Raw genomic sequence first — 13383 nt, forward strand, 5'->3', positions numbered from 1 at the left:
CTGTCTCCAGGAGTGTCTACCACACCCCTGTCTCCCTATATGTAGTGGGTGGTGTCTGTCTCCAGGAGTGTCTACCACCACCATCCCTGTCTCTCCCTATCTGCAGTGGGTGGTGTCTATCTCCAGCAGTGTCTACCACCACCATCCCTCTCTCTCCCTATCTACAGTGGGTGGAATCTGTCTCCAGAAGTGTCTACCACCAGCACACCCTCTCTCTCCATATCTGCAGTGGATGGTGTCTATCTCCAGGAGTGTCCACCACCAGCTCCTCTTTTGAACCTCTTTTGATTGAACCAATTAACTGTAAATTAATAAAACTTTAAATAAAACTTAACAAATTAAATGGAACTTTGGTTTGCCAGGGTGATGAAGCACTCCAGTCCCCGCGGCGCCCACCGGCCACGGAAACAACACCAGCTGTCTCTCTCCCTATCTGTAAGGGGTGCTGCGCCTCGGGCGGCAGCTCCTCCGGGCCGGCAGGGGGCGCCGCGGCCGATGCTTGTACAAAAGCCCCGATGCGGTAACTAAGCCCCCCGCCCCGCCCCCTCCCTTTACAGACATGGCGACTCACGTCAGCGAGCTGGAGGCCGCGAAAAAGACTTTGACAGAGGCGCTGGGCGAGAATGTGAAACAGTGAGTGGGCCTTATGTGTTGTTGCTGTGCTGATGGTTGGTGTTACATTTGAGGCCCGGCGGCGCCGTGAGCCCAGCTGGTTACTATGGGTGTCTGTGGGCTCAGCAACGCCGGGCCGAGCGAGAGCGCCGCCTCCGCCAGGGCCTTGCGGGACTTCACTGAAGGACTTTTCATTTCAATCCACCACCATCAGTCTCTGACAGTGCCAGCCCGTGTCCGCAGTGAGTGGCCGGGTGATTCTGCAGCCGGTGCCCGTTGCCCTGTGACTGAATACCTGCACAGGCAGGTGGCGCCAGGCACCTTTGCTTCCCCTACAACTACAAACTGGCGTTCAGCACACCCAACTTTGATTTCTCCCCCCTCCCCACACTTAAGATTTCCAGCATGCGCGGTGTTTTGCTTTTGTGCTGCTTTATTTTTCATTTGGCGGGTTTGCAGAAAGAGAGGGGTGGGTTGCATAGATAGTGAATGGGCCGAATATGCACATATTTTCAGTTTTATTAAAAAAACGAGTTTTTTCCCAGCCCTTGAATAATTGGGAGAAATTGGACTTTTATAAACAAAACTTGAGTAAATTTGGAGAATATCAATTTTAAAAAAGTCTTTATTTTCAACATCACTAAGACTCAAAATAAAAAGTTACAGTCAACCTAAATGACAGTCCACAATTATTTTCACAGTTTACTGACACCACTTTTATAGGGCTCGCCATTAGACACTCACTTTGCCCCATAGACATTGAAGAACCTGTGTTGTGGCTCCAGCCACTTGTCACTATGATGGTATCAAAAGCCATTGGAGATTATGCACTGGGGAACAGTTGCAATCTTATTTTTAACAAATAATGCCTTGGTGTGTGATCGGAGTCTGTTTTTAATGGCTATCCATTGTGTTTTATAATGTTAATAAAACCATTATTTGGAAAAGGTTTGAAGTCTTGGTTGATCTCGCCTTTGATTACCTGTGTAAAGTCTGTGGGTTGTATAGTGAATTAATACACAGACTACAAGAATAACTTTTAACAGGACTTTACTATTCGAAGGTCAGGGCGAATCTGCCCAATAAATCCTTACACAGCACTTATATACCAGTGTGGCCACCACTGGCATTACAGTATACAGAAGCCAAAATAAAGTAGTGCAACACCTAAAATAGTTCTCTTAAAGGTGGACGGTTACATACAATAGTTCTCTTAAAGGTAGACGGGTACATACACTACAATCCTCCCTTTTTAGCTTACAACATACTTATTCCCCATTAAACATAACATATATTCAACTTCATGTAAAACAATTCACGGATATAGTCTCTGCGGGACACAGTTCACAGATTTAGTCTCTGCGGAAAACAGTTCACAGATTCAGTCTCTGCGGGAAACAGTTCACAGATTCAGTCTCTGGTCTTGACTCGGTCCGGACAACGCCTCCGTGGTGTAGTCGGTTCAACTTGCTAGAGTGACTCATCCAATAGTCCTTCCCTTGACTTAACAGCTTGAACTTCCGTCACTTCTGAACCAGCATTGCTGACTTTTAAAAACAGCTGGACTGCCTTGGTAAGTTTCCCTACTTTCCAACTGATTTGGCTCCGTTCGTAGGGACCACGTGCGTGATCTGGTAGAGGTGATAATGGTTCAGATGGTTATCATCTTCTGCTTCGTCTTTTCCTTTTCTGCTTCTTGGAGACTCTCTGGGCTCCATTGTCAGCTGCCAGCTGTAGTGCCACCATCTCCCTATGTTCCTTAGACTTTAAGTGATTCATCCTGATTTCTGCACTTTGGGAGTTTTCATCACAAGCTGGGCAGACCAGGTCATCGTAATATTCAGTGTCACTCAACAGGTCATCATGGTAATATTCGGTGTCGTCCTGAGCTAGGCCAGCGAGAGGGTCTTCTACTTCCTCCTTACCCATCTGGACGTTAGCCGACTTTTGTTCCCTCTCCAGACATCTTTCCTGAAGAGACTTCTTCATGCGTTCAGATTCATCCCGCTTTTTCTGGGCTTCCTGCAAGTCTTTTACTAATGACCTCATTTGTGATTTCAATACTTCCACTTCAATCGGAGATTGATTGATCGGACTATTCAATCCCTCTACTGAAGTAGCTGTTTCAGCATTCTGTTGTGCTACATTGACGTGCGTCAGCGTACATTTGGCATCCAAGGGCTGCTCTGCTGCAGTCTTCTCAGTCTGTGTTGCCACCTCAGCTCTTTTAATAACTTTTGAGAGCTCCGAACCCCTTCCCTTTGAAGATTGAGGCTCGTGTTTAAGTTTTTTCCATTTTAGAGTCTTATCCCTCAGCATATGAAGGAGTTGGCTGACTGTTAACTCTTCTGCCATCATCCATTTCCCATTAGCTGCAGGGCTGTTTATAACCTTGCCCTGGGGCTCCTGTGCTGTTTCTACTTCGCCATCATCCGCAGCCCCCACCATTCGAATTTCCACCAATGAATCGTCCGGTGATGCTGCACCCAACTTCAGTAGGAGCTCGGAAGTCATGTCGACCAAATCAGCCTTTTCGGCCTGCAACCTGCTAACAAGCGCCTTCAGTTGCTGCACATCTTGTTCCACCAGATTAGAGCACGCACCTTCAGAAACCGAATCAGCTTTGATTTGTTTGGCCTCCTCGCGCAGACGGGTTGTGTGCTCCTGCTCCCTTTTCTCCCTCAGCTGCTTCTGTTGTCTTTCCAGATTCTCCCATTCGGTGTCATAGAACCTTTTCATTGCTTTCATCTCTTGTTCGAGACGGCAACTCAATTGTTCTAATTGCTGTCGTAATTTGAAATAAAGTTGAGTTCGAGCTCGGTGTTCCTCAGTAATGTATATGTCTGTAAACTGAACAGACTCAGAATTCTCTGTCAAACTATGTTGTTGTTGTTCAGTGGAGTTCTGTTCTGAAACTTTGTTCTCCTCTGGAGCATAAGCCTTTATGCACGCCTTCGTTTTTCCAACCTTAGTCAGCAAGTCCATTTTAGCCTTGTCTTTCATACTTGGGCTGGTCTTATCGTCATCCGTTTCAGAGTCTGAGCTGATTGTCTGCACCGAGTCCTCACTCGTTATTGCTTTTAGGTAGTGCCATTCCATGTCTATTTTCTTGATCCACTCCCGTCCTAGAAGTGGTGGTCCTCCCTCAGGTAGTACATATAAGTCCATTCCTGGGTGTTCTTTGCCCCTGTCTCTCTCCTTGACTCTTATCTTTCCCATGGGGTATACTTTATGCCCCGTGTATGTCTGCAATACGAACTTGGTATCTCTCAAGGGTATATGTGAGAATAGCCGGTTGTAATCCCTTCGATTGACTGATAGGGCTGATCCAGTGTCCAACTCCATTTTCACTTGGACTCCGGCTATTTTTAGCATGACCCAGATAGTTTGTAGGTCAGCTTCCTTACTCACATTGTGAATTTTCAGGCTACCCAGTTCCTGGCCGTTTGGGTCTGAATCCAAATTCTGTTCGTCTGAACTCTTCTCAGCCACCTTGTATACTTTGTTGTACTTTTCCTGTGATGGCTTTTTTTGGTTGTTGGTCTTCTTTCCTGACTGGCATACTTTAGCTATGTGACCCAGTTTGCCACATTTTCTACATTCCTGGTTTTTAAACCAGCATTGGTTCTGGTCGTGTGTTGTCTTCCCACAACGATAACATTTCGTTGTACCCGAAGTAATTTGATCCACACTGAGTACCGCTGCCTTTAGCTGCATTTCCGCAGTTCCTTTCGCTGCGGCTTCGTGCGATGCTGCAATAAGGACAGCCCTATCAAGTGTAAGGTCGTTCTCTTCGAGTAGTCGCTTTTGCGTTCCTTCCTTCGACAACCCGCACACGAACTTGTCTCGCAATGCCTCTGTCAGATTTCCTCCAAACTGGCAGTATTTCGCTAGTCTACGCAGTTCGACCAAGTATTCCGCGTTGCTTTCCTCTTTCCGTTGCGTTCTCGCATAAAATTTGAATCGTTCCGCCAACATCAGCGGTGTGGGGTTCAAGTAATCCTTCAGAACAGCCACAATATTATCGAAAGTCTGATCCGCCGGTTTAGCTGGTGATAGAAGATGCTTCAATAGCCCGTATGTCTTTGCCCCCATCGAGTTTAGCAAGATTATAGCTTTGTCGTCATCTTCTATTTTATTGGCCTCACAATATATCTCAATGCATTCTACATACGTGGCCCAATCTTCTACCTCGGAATTGAAATCGTTGATGTTACCACGCTTAGGCACCTTCACCTCTTCCTGATAAACAACAACGAAATATTTCTTTAACTTTTTTTTTTCAAGATGGCGGTTTCCCGCTCTTATCATCTTTCCCCGCCCACTTTCAAAATGGCGGTTTCCCGCTTCTGTCTTCTTCCCCTGGCGGGAGGGGTAAGCTTTCCCCTCTGGTGACGGCCGCTGGCTTTCGGGGTTCGCAGCCTGCGCGTCGGCTTCAGTGCGTTCCTTGTTCCCTTTCCTCGGCAGGGCAACCGGCGCTGGGTACAACCCGTTGACGGCGAACAGTTTCAGCCGCTGGGCTGGATCTCGCTCAGTCTTCCTTGCTCGGGCTCTGTCTCCCCCGCTCGCTTGGGCTCTGTCTCTCCCTCTGCGGCTTCCAATCGCGCCTCCCAGCCCTCTCGCAGTCCGGTGCTTCCCTCCCCGGCTGCGGCTGAGTTCTCCGCGATTTATTTATTTTTATCTCTTCCCGCGCCTTACGATCCCGGTCGCAGTGCTTCGTGGCCTCGGTCACTGTCCGACCTTTTTCACTCCAATCGCGCCTCCCAGCCTCTCGCAGTCCGGTGCTTTCCTCCCCGGCTGCGGCTGAGTTCTCCGCGGTTTATTTATTTTTATATCTTCCCGCGCCTTACGATCCCGGTCGCAGCGCTTCGTGGCCTCGGTCGCTGCCCGGCCTTTTTCACCGGTCGCGGTCTAGCTGTCTCACGACGCCGTTGCGTCTCCCAGCCCGCTTGTACTGCGGCTTCCTTGCTCCATGCTGCCCCAGTCTCAGCGCCTCTGGGCCCGACTTCTGTCCGGCTCCTTTCCCCCTCGACCGTGGTCGAGTTCACCGCCCTTATCCTCCGTTTATTTTTTTTATTTCCCTTCACTCACAGTCACCGTGGCCGACTTGCTTCTCGTGCTGATCGGCTCACTCCCCACCGTGGCAGAAGGGACAATCAGTGCCTGTTGCTGATGGAAGGCTTCGTGTCTGAATTTTTCCTTCTTTCTTACTCTGCAGACTCGAGTTTTCTCTCAGCAGAATGATGAGGGCGGGTGCCTCTTCTCGACGCTCGTTAATTGCTTCGGAAGTATTGTTGCCGCAGGGTACGATCGAACTCGTCGCCACTGTAAAGTCTGTGGGTTGTATAGTGAATTAATACACAGACTACAAGAATAACTTTTAACAGGACTTTACTATTCGAAGGTCAGGGCGAATCTGCCCAATAAATCCTTACACAGCACTTATATACCGGTGTGGTCACCACCGGCATTACAGTATACAGAAGCCAAAATAAAGTAGTGCAAACACCTAAAATAGTTCTCTTAAAGGTGGACGGGTACATACACTACAACCTGAAAGAGTTAAGAGAGTTAAAATAAATACCCTTATAGTGTGGTAACTGTGTCAGTGCATTACTGTCCTTGCTCCATACCTAACTAGGAATGAAAGAATAAAATATGCCATTTAAAAAAAAAAAACTATCGTCCTTCCATTAGTACCTAAAAGATGATAAAGCCATTGTTTAGTTTGCAACTGAACATTGGGCTCGGAGATGTGTGCGCATCACATTGATGATGTTAACATAGAGTACACAGCATGTGTGCTAACATCATGGATGCAATTTTTGGGCACTACTGATTTTAGGTAAGAACCAACAGGAAGTTAAAAAAAAAAAAAAAAAAAAATCAAATTCAGGAAGAAATTGGTATTTACTGATTCACCACCAAAATAATAATATGCATTGTAGAAGTTTAAAAAATAAAAACAAATGTAATGGTCCCTATACATTAGTAATTCACAATGTGATATCTGACTGTGTATAAATTCCAAATCTGAAGGCCTGGTTGGAGTAAACTACATAACCTGGGGATTAATTTTGTCTTCATGTGTTTGTGTAAAATTGTTTTGTGAATTATTTTATCCATCACTGTTCCTGCCCCACCCTAATCAGTGCCCTCATACATGTCTCATCTCCAAGTGTGACTTACGTAATGCCTTTCTCACATCTCCTAATTCTACCTTCTACAAACTGCTACTCATTCAGACTCTTCTCCACCCCCACCCCACATCCGATCATATACTAAACCCCACTCATCTATCACTGTTTTTGTTCACCTCCATTGGGTCCCCATTCCACAGTGCATTGACTTAAAATGTGTCATCCTTGCACCTCTGAGTCTGAATTACTGTATATTTTTCTACATTAAAGACACTATATAAATGCAAGTGTTGTTGTGGCTGCACGTTCCCTGTCTCCAGTTTGCTCATTTTTCTTTCTCAGATATTGGGCAAACTTGAAGCTTTGGTTCAAGCAAAAGATAAGTAAAGAGGAGTTTGATCTGGAAGCGAGGAGACTCCTTACTCACGATAATGGTAAGATCTATGACTGTTTATTTCCCTTACCTCTGATAGATATGCCAGTGGATTTTGTGAATGAAAACTCGTATACTAAATCACTATCAGATGGCTCAGCATGCGGTACATTGATTTTGGAAGGGGTGTTGTTGATGCAGACACCAGAATTTCAACTCTGCAACCTAGATTGAAATCCAGTCTAAACTGATGGGATAAAAGTCTCCTCTGTCTGCTGCCTGTAAGGATCCTATGTAAAATGCATTTGGGTAGCCTACATCCAGTTACTCATAGTCACAGTACAAAATACGGACCAATGTGAATGAAAAGGTAGCAAAAAGTACCAATAAGGGTAATTGCCGTAATCAAATTCCTCATTAAAAAAAAAAAAAAATCAAGTCTACCATTCATTCGCCAACAAGCACAGAATCAGCCAATCTAATTGCTCAAATCATTTCTTCGCGTTGTTTTGGATTACTATTTCTTCCTTCATCAGGTTAGTTTGCACAGCTAGAAATAAAGTCTAGAACAGACCGATACATTACACAATTCTTCCAAAAAATTTAATTGTCCATAAAATTGATCATTTAATTTTAGAAATGCAGGGAAGAAGTTCCCCCCCAAATTGGCCTTCAGTTCTGACTGGAGCCTGGGGCTTAAGTTAGAAATTTTGCCTGGGCCTTGGATGCTGGCCATTACTTGCTGCTATGGACAAATTCTGTGTGCACAAGAGATGCACCAAGGAAGTTGTGGCTTTTTACACAGCTCTTACCTGTTAACCAGGTAGGAAAAGCAGTGAGGAGTTATAACTCCTGGTGATAAATTTTGAGTGTGTGGGAGAGTTTGCATCCTGCAGCTGTGGAACTCAAATACCCAGAGTGCATTGTGACATCCAGGCAAAAAGTGTACATATAACAATTGTGAAGTCTGGATGGTACAAATGAAATCAAAAATGAGGGGGCAAATCTTGCTGGAGCAGGGTATCTCGTGGCGTGCCCCATTGGTTAGACTATTTCCTGTATCTTTCAGCTGGAAAAAATTTTGCGGCTTAACTTGCTGGAAGTGCGAGCTGATAATGGGGAAACTGGGCATCTGGGACCTCAGTGAACAGCGGGACCAACAGTCTATCTTCTTAACCAATGGTATTTAAGGACTGACAAAGAAAGAGGAATGACGCAGTAGGTGGGTGAATTAGAGAGTCAAATCCGGTGCAGAAAGAGAGATTGGATTAAGCGAGAGAGAAAAAAAGACAAAGGAAAAGTAAGAAATTCAAAAAAAAAAAATCTAGTTTGAAAATCTCTAAGAATAATTTATTACATTCAGAAATGAGACTGAACCATTTAAATTGTTCTCTTTCTGGGCCACAGAGGTTGATTGGCATTGAATTAACAATTTTCATGTTAAAAGGTTACTTGCGCTCTTAATTACCAGTCCTAACTTTTGTGACTAGTTTAATGGGCAAATAATGTGCAGAAAGAGAAATCGAGAAGGAAAGAAAGATTGGATTAAGCTAGAGAGGGGGGGAAAAAAGACATAAAGTACTCAAAAATAACAGGGAGGCTAAGGGTGAGATGTTGTTTGTGAAAATCCATCAAGTTCTGGAGATTTGCAACTCGCAGTGTATCTCTTAATCCCCTGCACTTGCTGGCCGATTTGTGCATTGATAACGGCGTGCGTTGTTAATATGCTGTTCCTTTTCCAGCAAGATTTGGCCCAAGATTTAAATTTTCCAGAATCGGTGATCAGCTGGGTCAGGACCTGGGTGCATGACCAAGTGTCAGTTATCGGAGACTCAACAACAACAGCAACTTGTATTTATATAGTGCCTTTCACGTAGTAAAGCATCCCAAGGCACTTCGTAGGAGCATTACAAAACAAAATTTGACACCGAGCCAGATATTAAGGCAAATGACCAAAAGCTTGGTCAGAGGGGTAGGTTTTAAGGAGTGTCTTAAAGGAGGAAAGAGAGTTAGAGAGACGCAGAGGGAATTCCAGAGCTTAGGGCCTTGGCAGCTGAAGGCACGGCCACCAATGGTTGAGCGATTTAAAATCGGGGATGCTCAAGCGGCCAAAATTTGAGGAGCGCAGAGGGTTGTGGGGCTGGAGGAGATTACAGCATTGGGGAGGGGTGAGGCCATAGAGGGATTTGAAAACAAGGATAAGAATTTTAAAATTGAGGCGTTGCTTAACTGGGAGCCAGTGTAGGTCAGCGAGCATAGGGGTGATGGGTGCACAGCAGAGTTTTGAATGACCTCAAGTTTATGGAGGGTAGAATGTGGGCGGCTGGCCAGGAGTGCGTTGGTATAGTCAAGTCTAGAGGTAACAAAGGCATGTATGAGGGTTTCAGCAGCAGATGAGCTGAGGCAGGGGCAGAGTTGAGCGCTTTTTTTTTCCGGAGATGGAAATAAGTGGCCTTAGTGAGTAATGACCTCCCAGGACAGCTTTAGGGGGCAAAAACATATCCACTGTGGGAAGTAAGTGGAAGGGAAGAAATACTTTTCAGAATTATTTAAGTAACTGAGAAGAAGGAGAAAGGATTTAGGGAGAAAACAGAGCAGACTGAACAAAGACATATGCTGTTGGAAGTAGAGCAAAAATAAATCTTTTATAATCTAAATAACTGCGGTTTTGGGGACAGAAGACAAAAGATAGTTTTATTAAAGGATAAGCAAGTAGTATTACAAATATATCTGCGAGGCCGGTATGAGTAATATTTTTATTTCACGTCAGTTACGTGATGCATTGCTTCAGTAAATTTATTGCACTCCATTGATGGATCAACTGCTGTTGCATTTACACTGCGACAGAACCATAGTAAAAATCAGAAACTATTTCCCAGGTCTTGCACTACCTCATTATTAGTGGCACAGAACTTAGACAATAATAGCAAATCTCCTGTGACCATTATTCTCTGATGACAACATTAAACCTTGATAGATTTAGTATGTTAGTACTAAAGGAAAAACATTTGTTTTCCAGTGCATTCCCATAATGACTTCTTGCTTGCGATCCTCACCCGATGTCAGATCATGGTTTCAGCTCCAGGTAAGTGGGAATGGGAAGGTTTGAACTGTATAGCACTTTAAAGAGACCTAATGCTTTCTGTTTTTGCACATTGTCAGAGTCGAAGCTTTTACTCATTCGTACACAATTATGTTTCTTCCATTATATTTAATATGCTGCCATTCTCTTTTTCCTCATTTTGTTGCACAATTTCAGTCAGGTTGCCGAGTAGAATTATTCTGAACTTTATAACTTCAGTAGTTTCAACGTTAAACACCAACCAAATAGACTGATTCATAGTTTATTTTTCTAAAAGAAAATGTTTAGTAATGGAAAAAGCATAGTTGGGATTTTCCATGGCAATTAAGTTATACTGTGTATATCCAGTAATTGTAGCTATATCCAAAATTCTACAAAGCCAATTCCAAGAATTACTGCAGTTTTGAGCTTGGGTAGAATTTCCACATAACTTGGTCATTTTATCAGAATAACTAAATTACTTTGAGGTGTGTTCTATGTACTGTCTGCATATTCTGTTTGTTCTAGTATTTGTGTTAACTTCAAGAAGTGTAGATGATGAACACCAGATCAAATGATAAAAATTCCATCTTGGATTTTATCAAGGCTAGAAATGTACTCTAAATGTCTTTGTAAGTTCTTTGTGGCTTTGAAACAGAAAAATCAAAGCTAATTCTTCACTCCAACCCACGTTTAAAAGAAAGAAATTACTCATCCCTGTGATAGAAACATCTGGATTCCCATAGAGGACTTTGTACGATCAGTGAAACTGATCATTGCATTTATAAAAAAAATTGCTCCTGTGGATGAACCCAGTTTTGACTCCAGTTTGCGCATCTTGAATGGGAGTCTTGGCATCAGTGTGTGCCCCTTCGCTTCGATTGCCACTTGATAGTTTGGCTCCATATTTAGGCGGAGGGGAATTGAGGATGAAGTGGAATCAGAAATGAATCTGGTGATCAAAGCTGTCAAATATTGTGGAGGACAATATTGAAAGTATTGAATGTTATAATTACATTTTATGGACAACGGTTTTATTTAAAGTTTGTCTCTGCTTCTGCTCCCCTTTCCCTTTCCCAATAGGATTGCTGGAAGGCAGGTGTGCTGAATGTTTGACGTGCTTGAAAACAACTCCAGGCATAAGGACGATTGAACTGGAGAGGTGCAGGACTTCAAAAAAGAAGCCCTGATCCCTAGAAATCTTTCTCCTTTAGGGTCCTTCATTGAAGAGAGATGAGCAATTAGGACTAAGCTTGTTCCCAATCTTTTTGGCTCCTGCACTCGTGCTGAGTCCATGTTCCCATGGGTGGAATGATTTGCAGGGTGGAAATTTCAACCGTTTTGATTTCAAAGGCACTCATTTGTTGCACCACTAGGAAGTGTGCATAGCAGAATAAAATGGGACCCCAACTTGGTGGGACAACTTTATCTCCCTTCCCTAGATGTTTTGACACAGAAGGAAAAGCAACAGATAAGGGAAAGTGTTTGAGAACAGAGAAATAACCAAGAAAGAGGGAGAGGTGCAGCAGATGTTTTCTTGCAATGTATAAAGTGCATGCTTTATACACTATTCTTCCTCTTTAACTTGCCTTGATTGGATTGTCAGTAACTCTTACTAAATTTCCTGTGTGATCTGCAAGATAAGTTGAGACACTTACATTCAACAATGGGAGCTATGCATTCTTCCTTGAAAAGTATGAAGTGTAGTTATAGTATCTTTGTACTGTTCCTGTTCCAGAAGGAGGTACTTCTCTACTATGGACCAGTCCACCTGCTGCCAAATCTGGTAAACCTAAAAGCAAAAAAAAGTTTCCGTCTCTGCGGGCAAAATTTGAAGTGAGTTATTTTCAACCCTGATGATTTTTTTCCCCTTTTGGTCTGCTGGGTGTTTGACATAGTTCCTTGTGGAAGACACTTTGGTAAAGTTATTTTATTTTGTGTAGATCATTTTCTCAGCTATTCTTTCATCTGTTGGAAGAAGAGCTAGAGCAAGGCAATGCAATGGCTAATTCAGGGCAGCAGAACAAGACAATTGGACCCAGCAGGAAATGGCAGCAGGACGTGTGTGGAGATATACTCCTGGCTGCAGTGTTTTTTGTGCTACATTTGTTTGTGTGAACCATGATTTATCAACGCAGTTTCACCACTTTTTGGATAAATCTTTATTGTGTAATATGTTTTTTAAAACTTTCACTGTTGGCTTTAGAAAATGGTTATTTAAAAAAAAAAAAAATGCTTTCTGGTCTAATTATTAAAACCACAAGTTTTTAATGAATCTATCAATTGTACTGAATTGTATTGTTCCTTGTACAATTGAAAATTTTATAATGGATTTTGAAAGTACAGAAACAAAACTGTTTTACATATGACAAATTTAAAATGACATTGAACTTGACTATGCACTGTTTGAAGGCAAGTTCTTTGAAATGCCCTTAACTAATAATGTAACAGTAGACGGTCCACACTCCATTTCTTGTTAGTATATCCATCCGAGGAGGTGGATAAAGACTTTTAAAATGTTATTAACATCTTTTAAGAGTAAGACCATGAATAAAATTACCTCTGACTGCGGTGGTCAAAAAAAAATCAATCTTTAATTTTCTGTGTGGGTGTATGTAAAAAAAAGTGTTTTAATTGACATTCTTGTCCGCTTTATAATAAGCCCTAATATATGTTAAGTGTTTAATTTAAGTGGCATTGTGCAGTTTGACTTACAACTTTGTATTTTTCTCCAGTATCGTTTTCAAGCGCAGAATCCTTTATCAGGGGCACAACACTTTGTGGCAAAGGATCCTCAAGAGGAGGATGATGTGAAGTTTTGCACTCATACAATGGTGCTTCCCACAAGAGGTCAGCTAGAAGGTCGGATGATAGTAACGGCTTATGAATGTGGACTGGACAATGTATCTGAAGATGCAGTGACAGCAGTGGTGCATGCAGTGGAGGTACTGTAATGAATTTGGCTCTTGTTTGCTTACAAACAAAATTAAGGTCACGTTATTTTTTTTAGCTCTTTATAAATGTTTTTTTCTTTTTCTCTTCTGCTCCAAAACTTTAATATCCCTCTGGTGTGACTCCCTCTGCACCTACATCACCCTCTGCATGTGAGAGCAGGCACTATTCCTAAGCCTCTGCTGCCCTTGAACTGGTTGCTACGAGGCTTACTAGGTGAATTGATATGCTCTTGTGATGTATTT

At 43.1% G+C, this 13383-nt stretch overlaps 1 protein-coding gene across 1 annotated transcript; it reads left to right on the plus strand.

Moving 5' to 3' along the window:
* Positions 1–515: 515 nt before the first annotated feature.
* On the plus strand, positions 516–13155 carry LOC147121831 (transcriptional adapter 1-like). The gene is made up of 5 exons (XM_085982344.1): positions 516–633; positions 7095–7186; positions 10145–10210; positions 11925–12022; positions 12922–13155. The coding sequence occupies exons 1-5, from the start codon at positions 560–562 to the stop codon at positions 13138–13140; spliced, it is 549 nt and encodes a 182-aa protein (XP_085838470.1). The 5' UTR covers positions 516–559; the 3' UTR covers positions 13141–13155.
* Positions 13156–13383: the final 228 nt, after the last annotated feature.

This window comes from Somniosus microcephalus, chromosome 3, assembly GCF_052327205.1.
Source record: "Somniosus microcephalus isolate GS21.2 chromosome 3, FLI_Smic_1.0, whole genome shotgun sequence".
NCBI classification, from domain to species: domain Eukaryota; kingdom Metazoa; phylum Chordata; class Chondrichthyes; order Squaliformes; family Somniosidae; genus Somniosus; species Somniosus microcephalus.

Bases quoted from the DNA above. Each gene is read 5' to 3' on its own strand.
- LOC147121831 (XM_085982344.1), top strand. From the start codon at position 560: ATGGCGACTCACGTCAGCGAGCTGGAGGCCGCGAAAAAGACTTTGACA. The intron at 7,187-10,144 runs GTAAGATCTATG...TTTGTTTTCCAG, and splicing joins ACTCCTTACTCACGATAATG to TGCATTCCCATAATGACTTC. The intron at 10,211-11,924 runs GTAAGTGGGAAT...TTCCTGTTCCAG, and splicing joins GATCATGGTTTCAGCTCCAG to AAGGAGGTACTTCTCTACTA.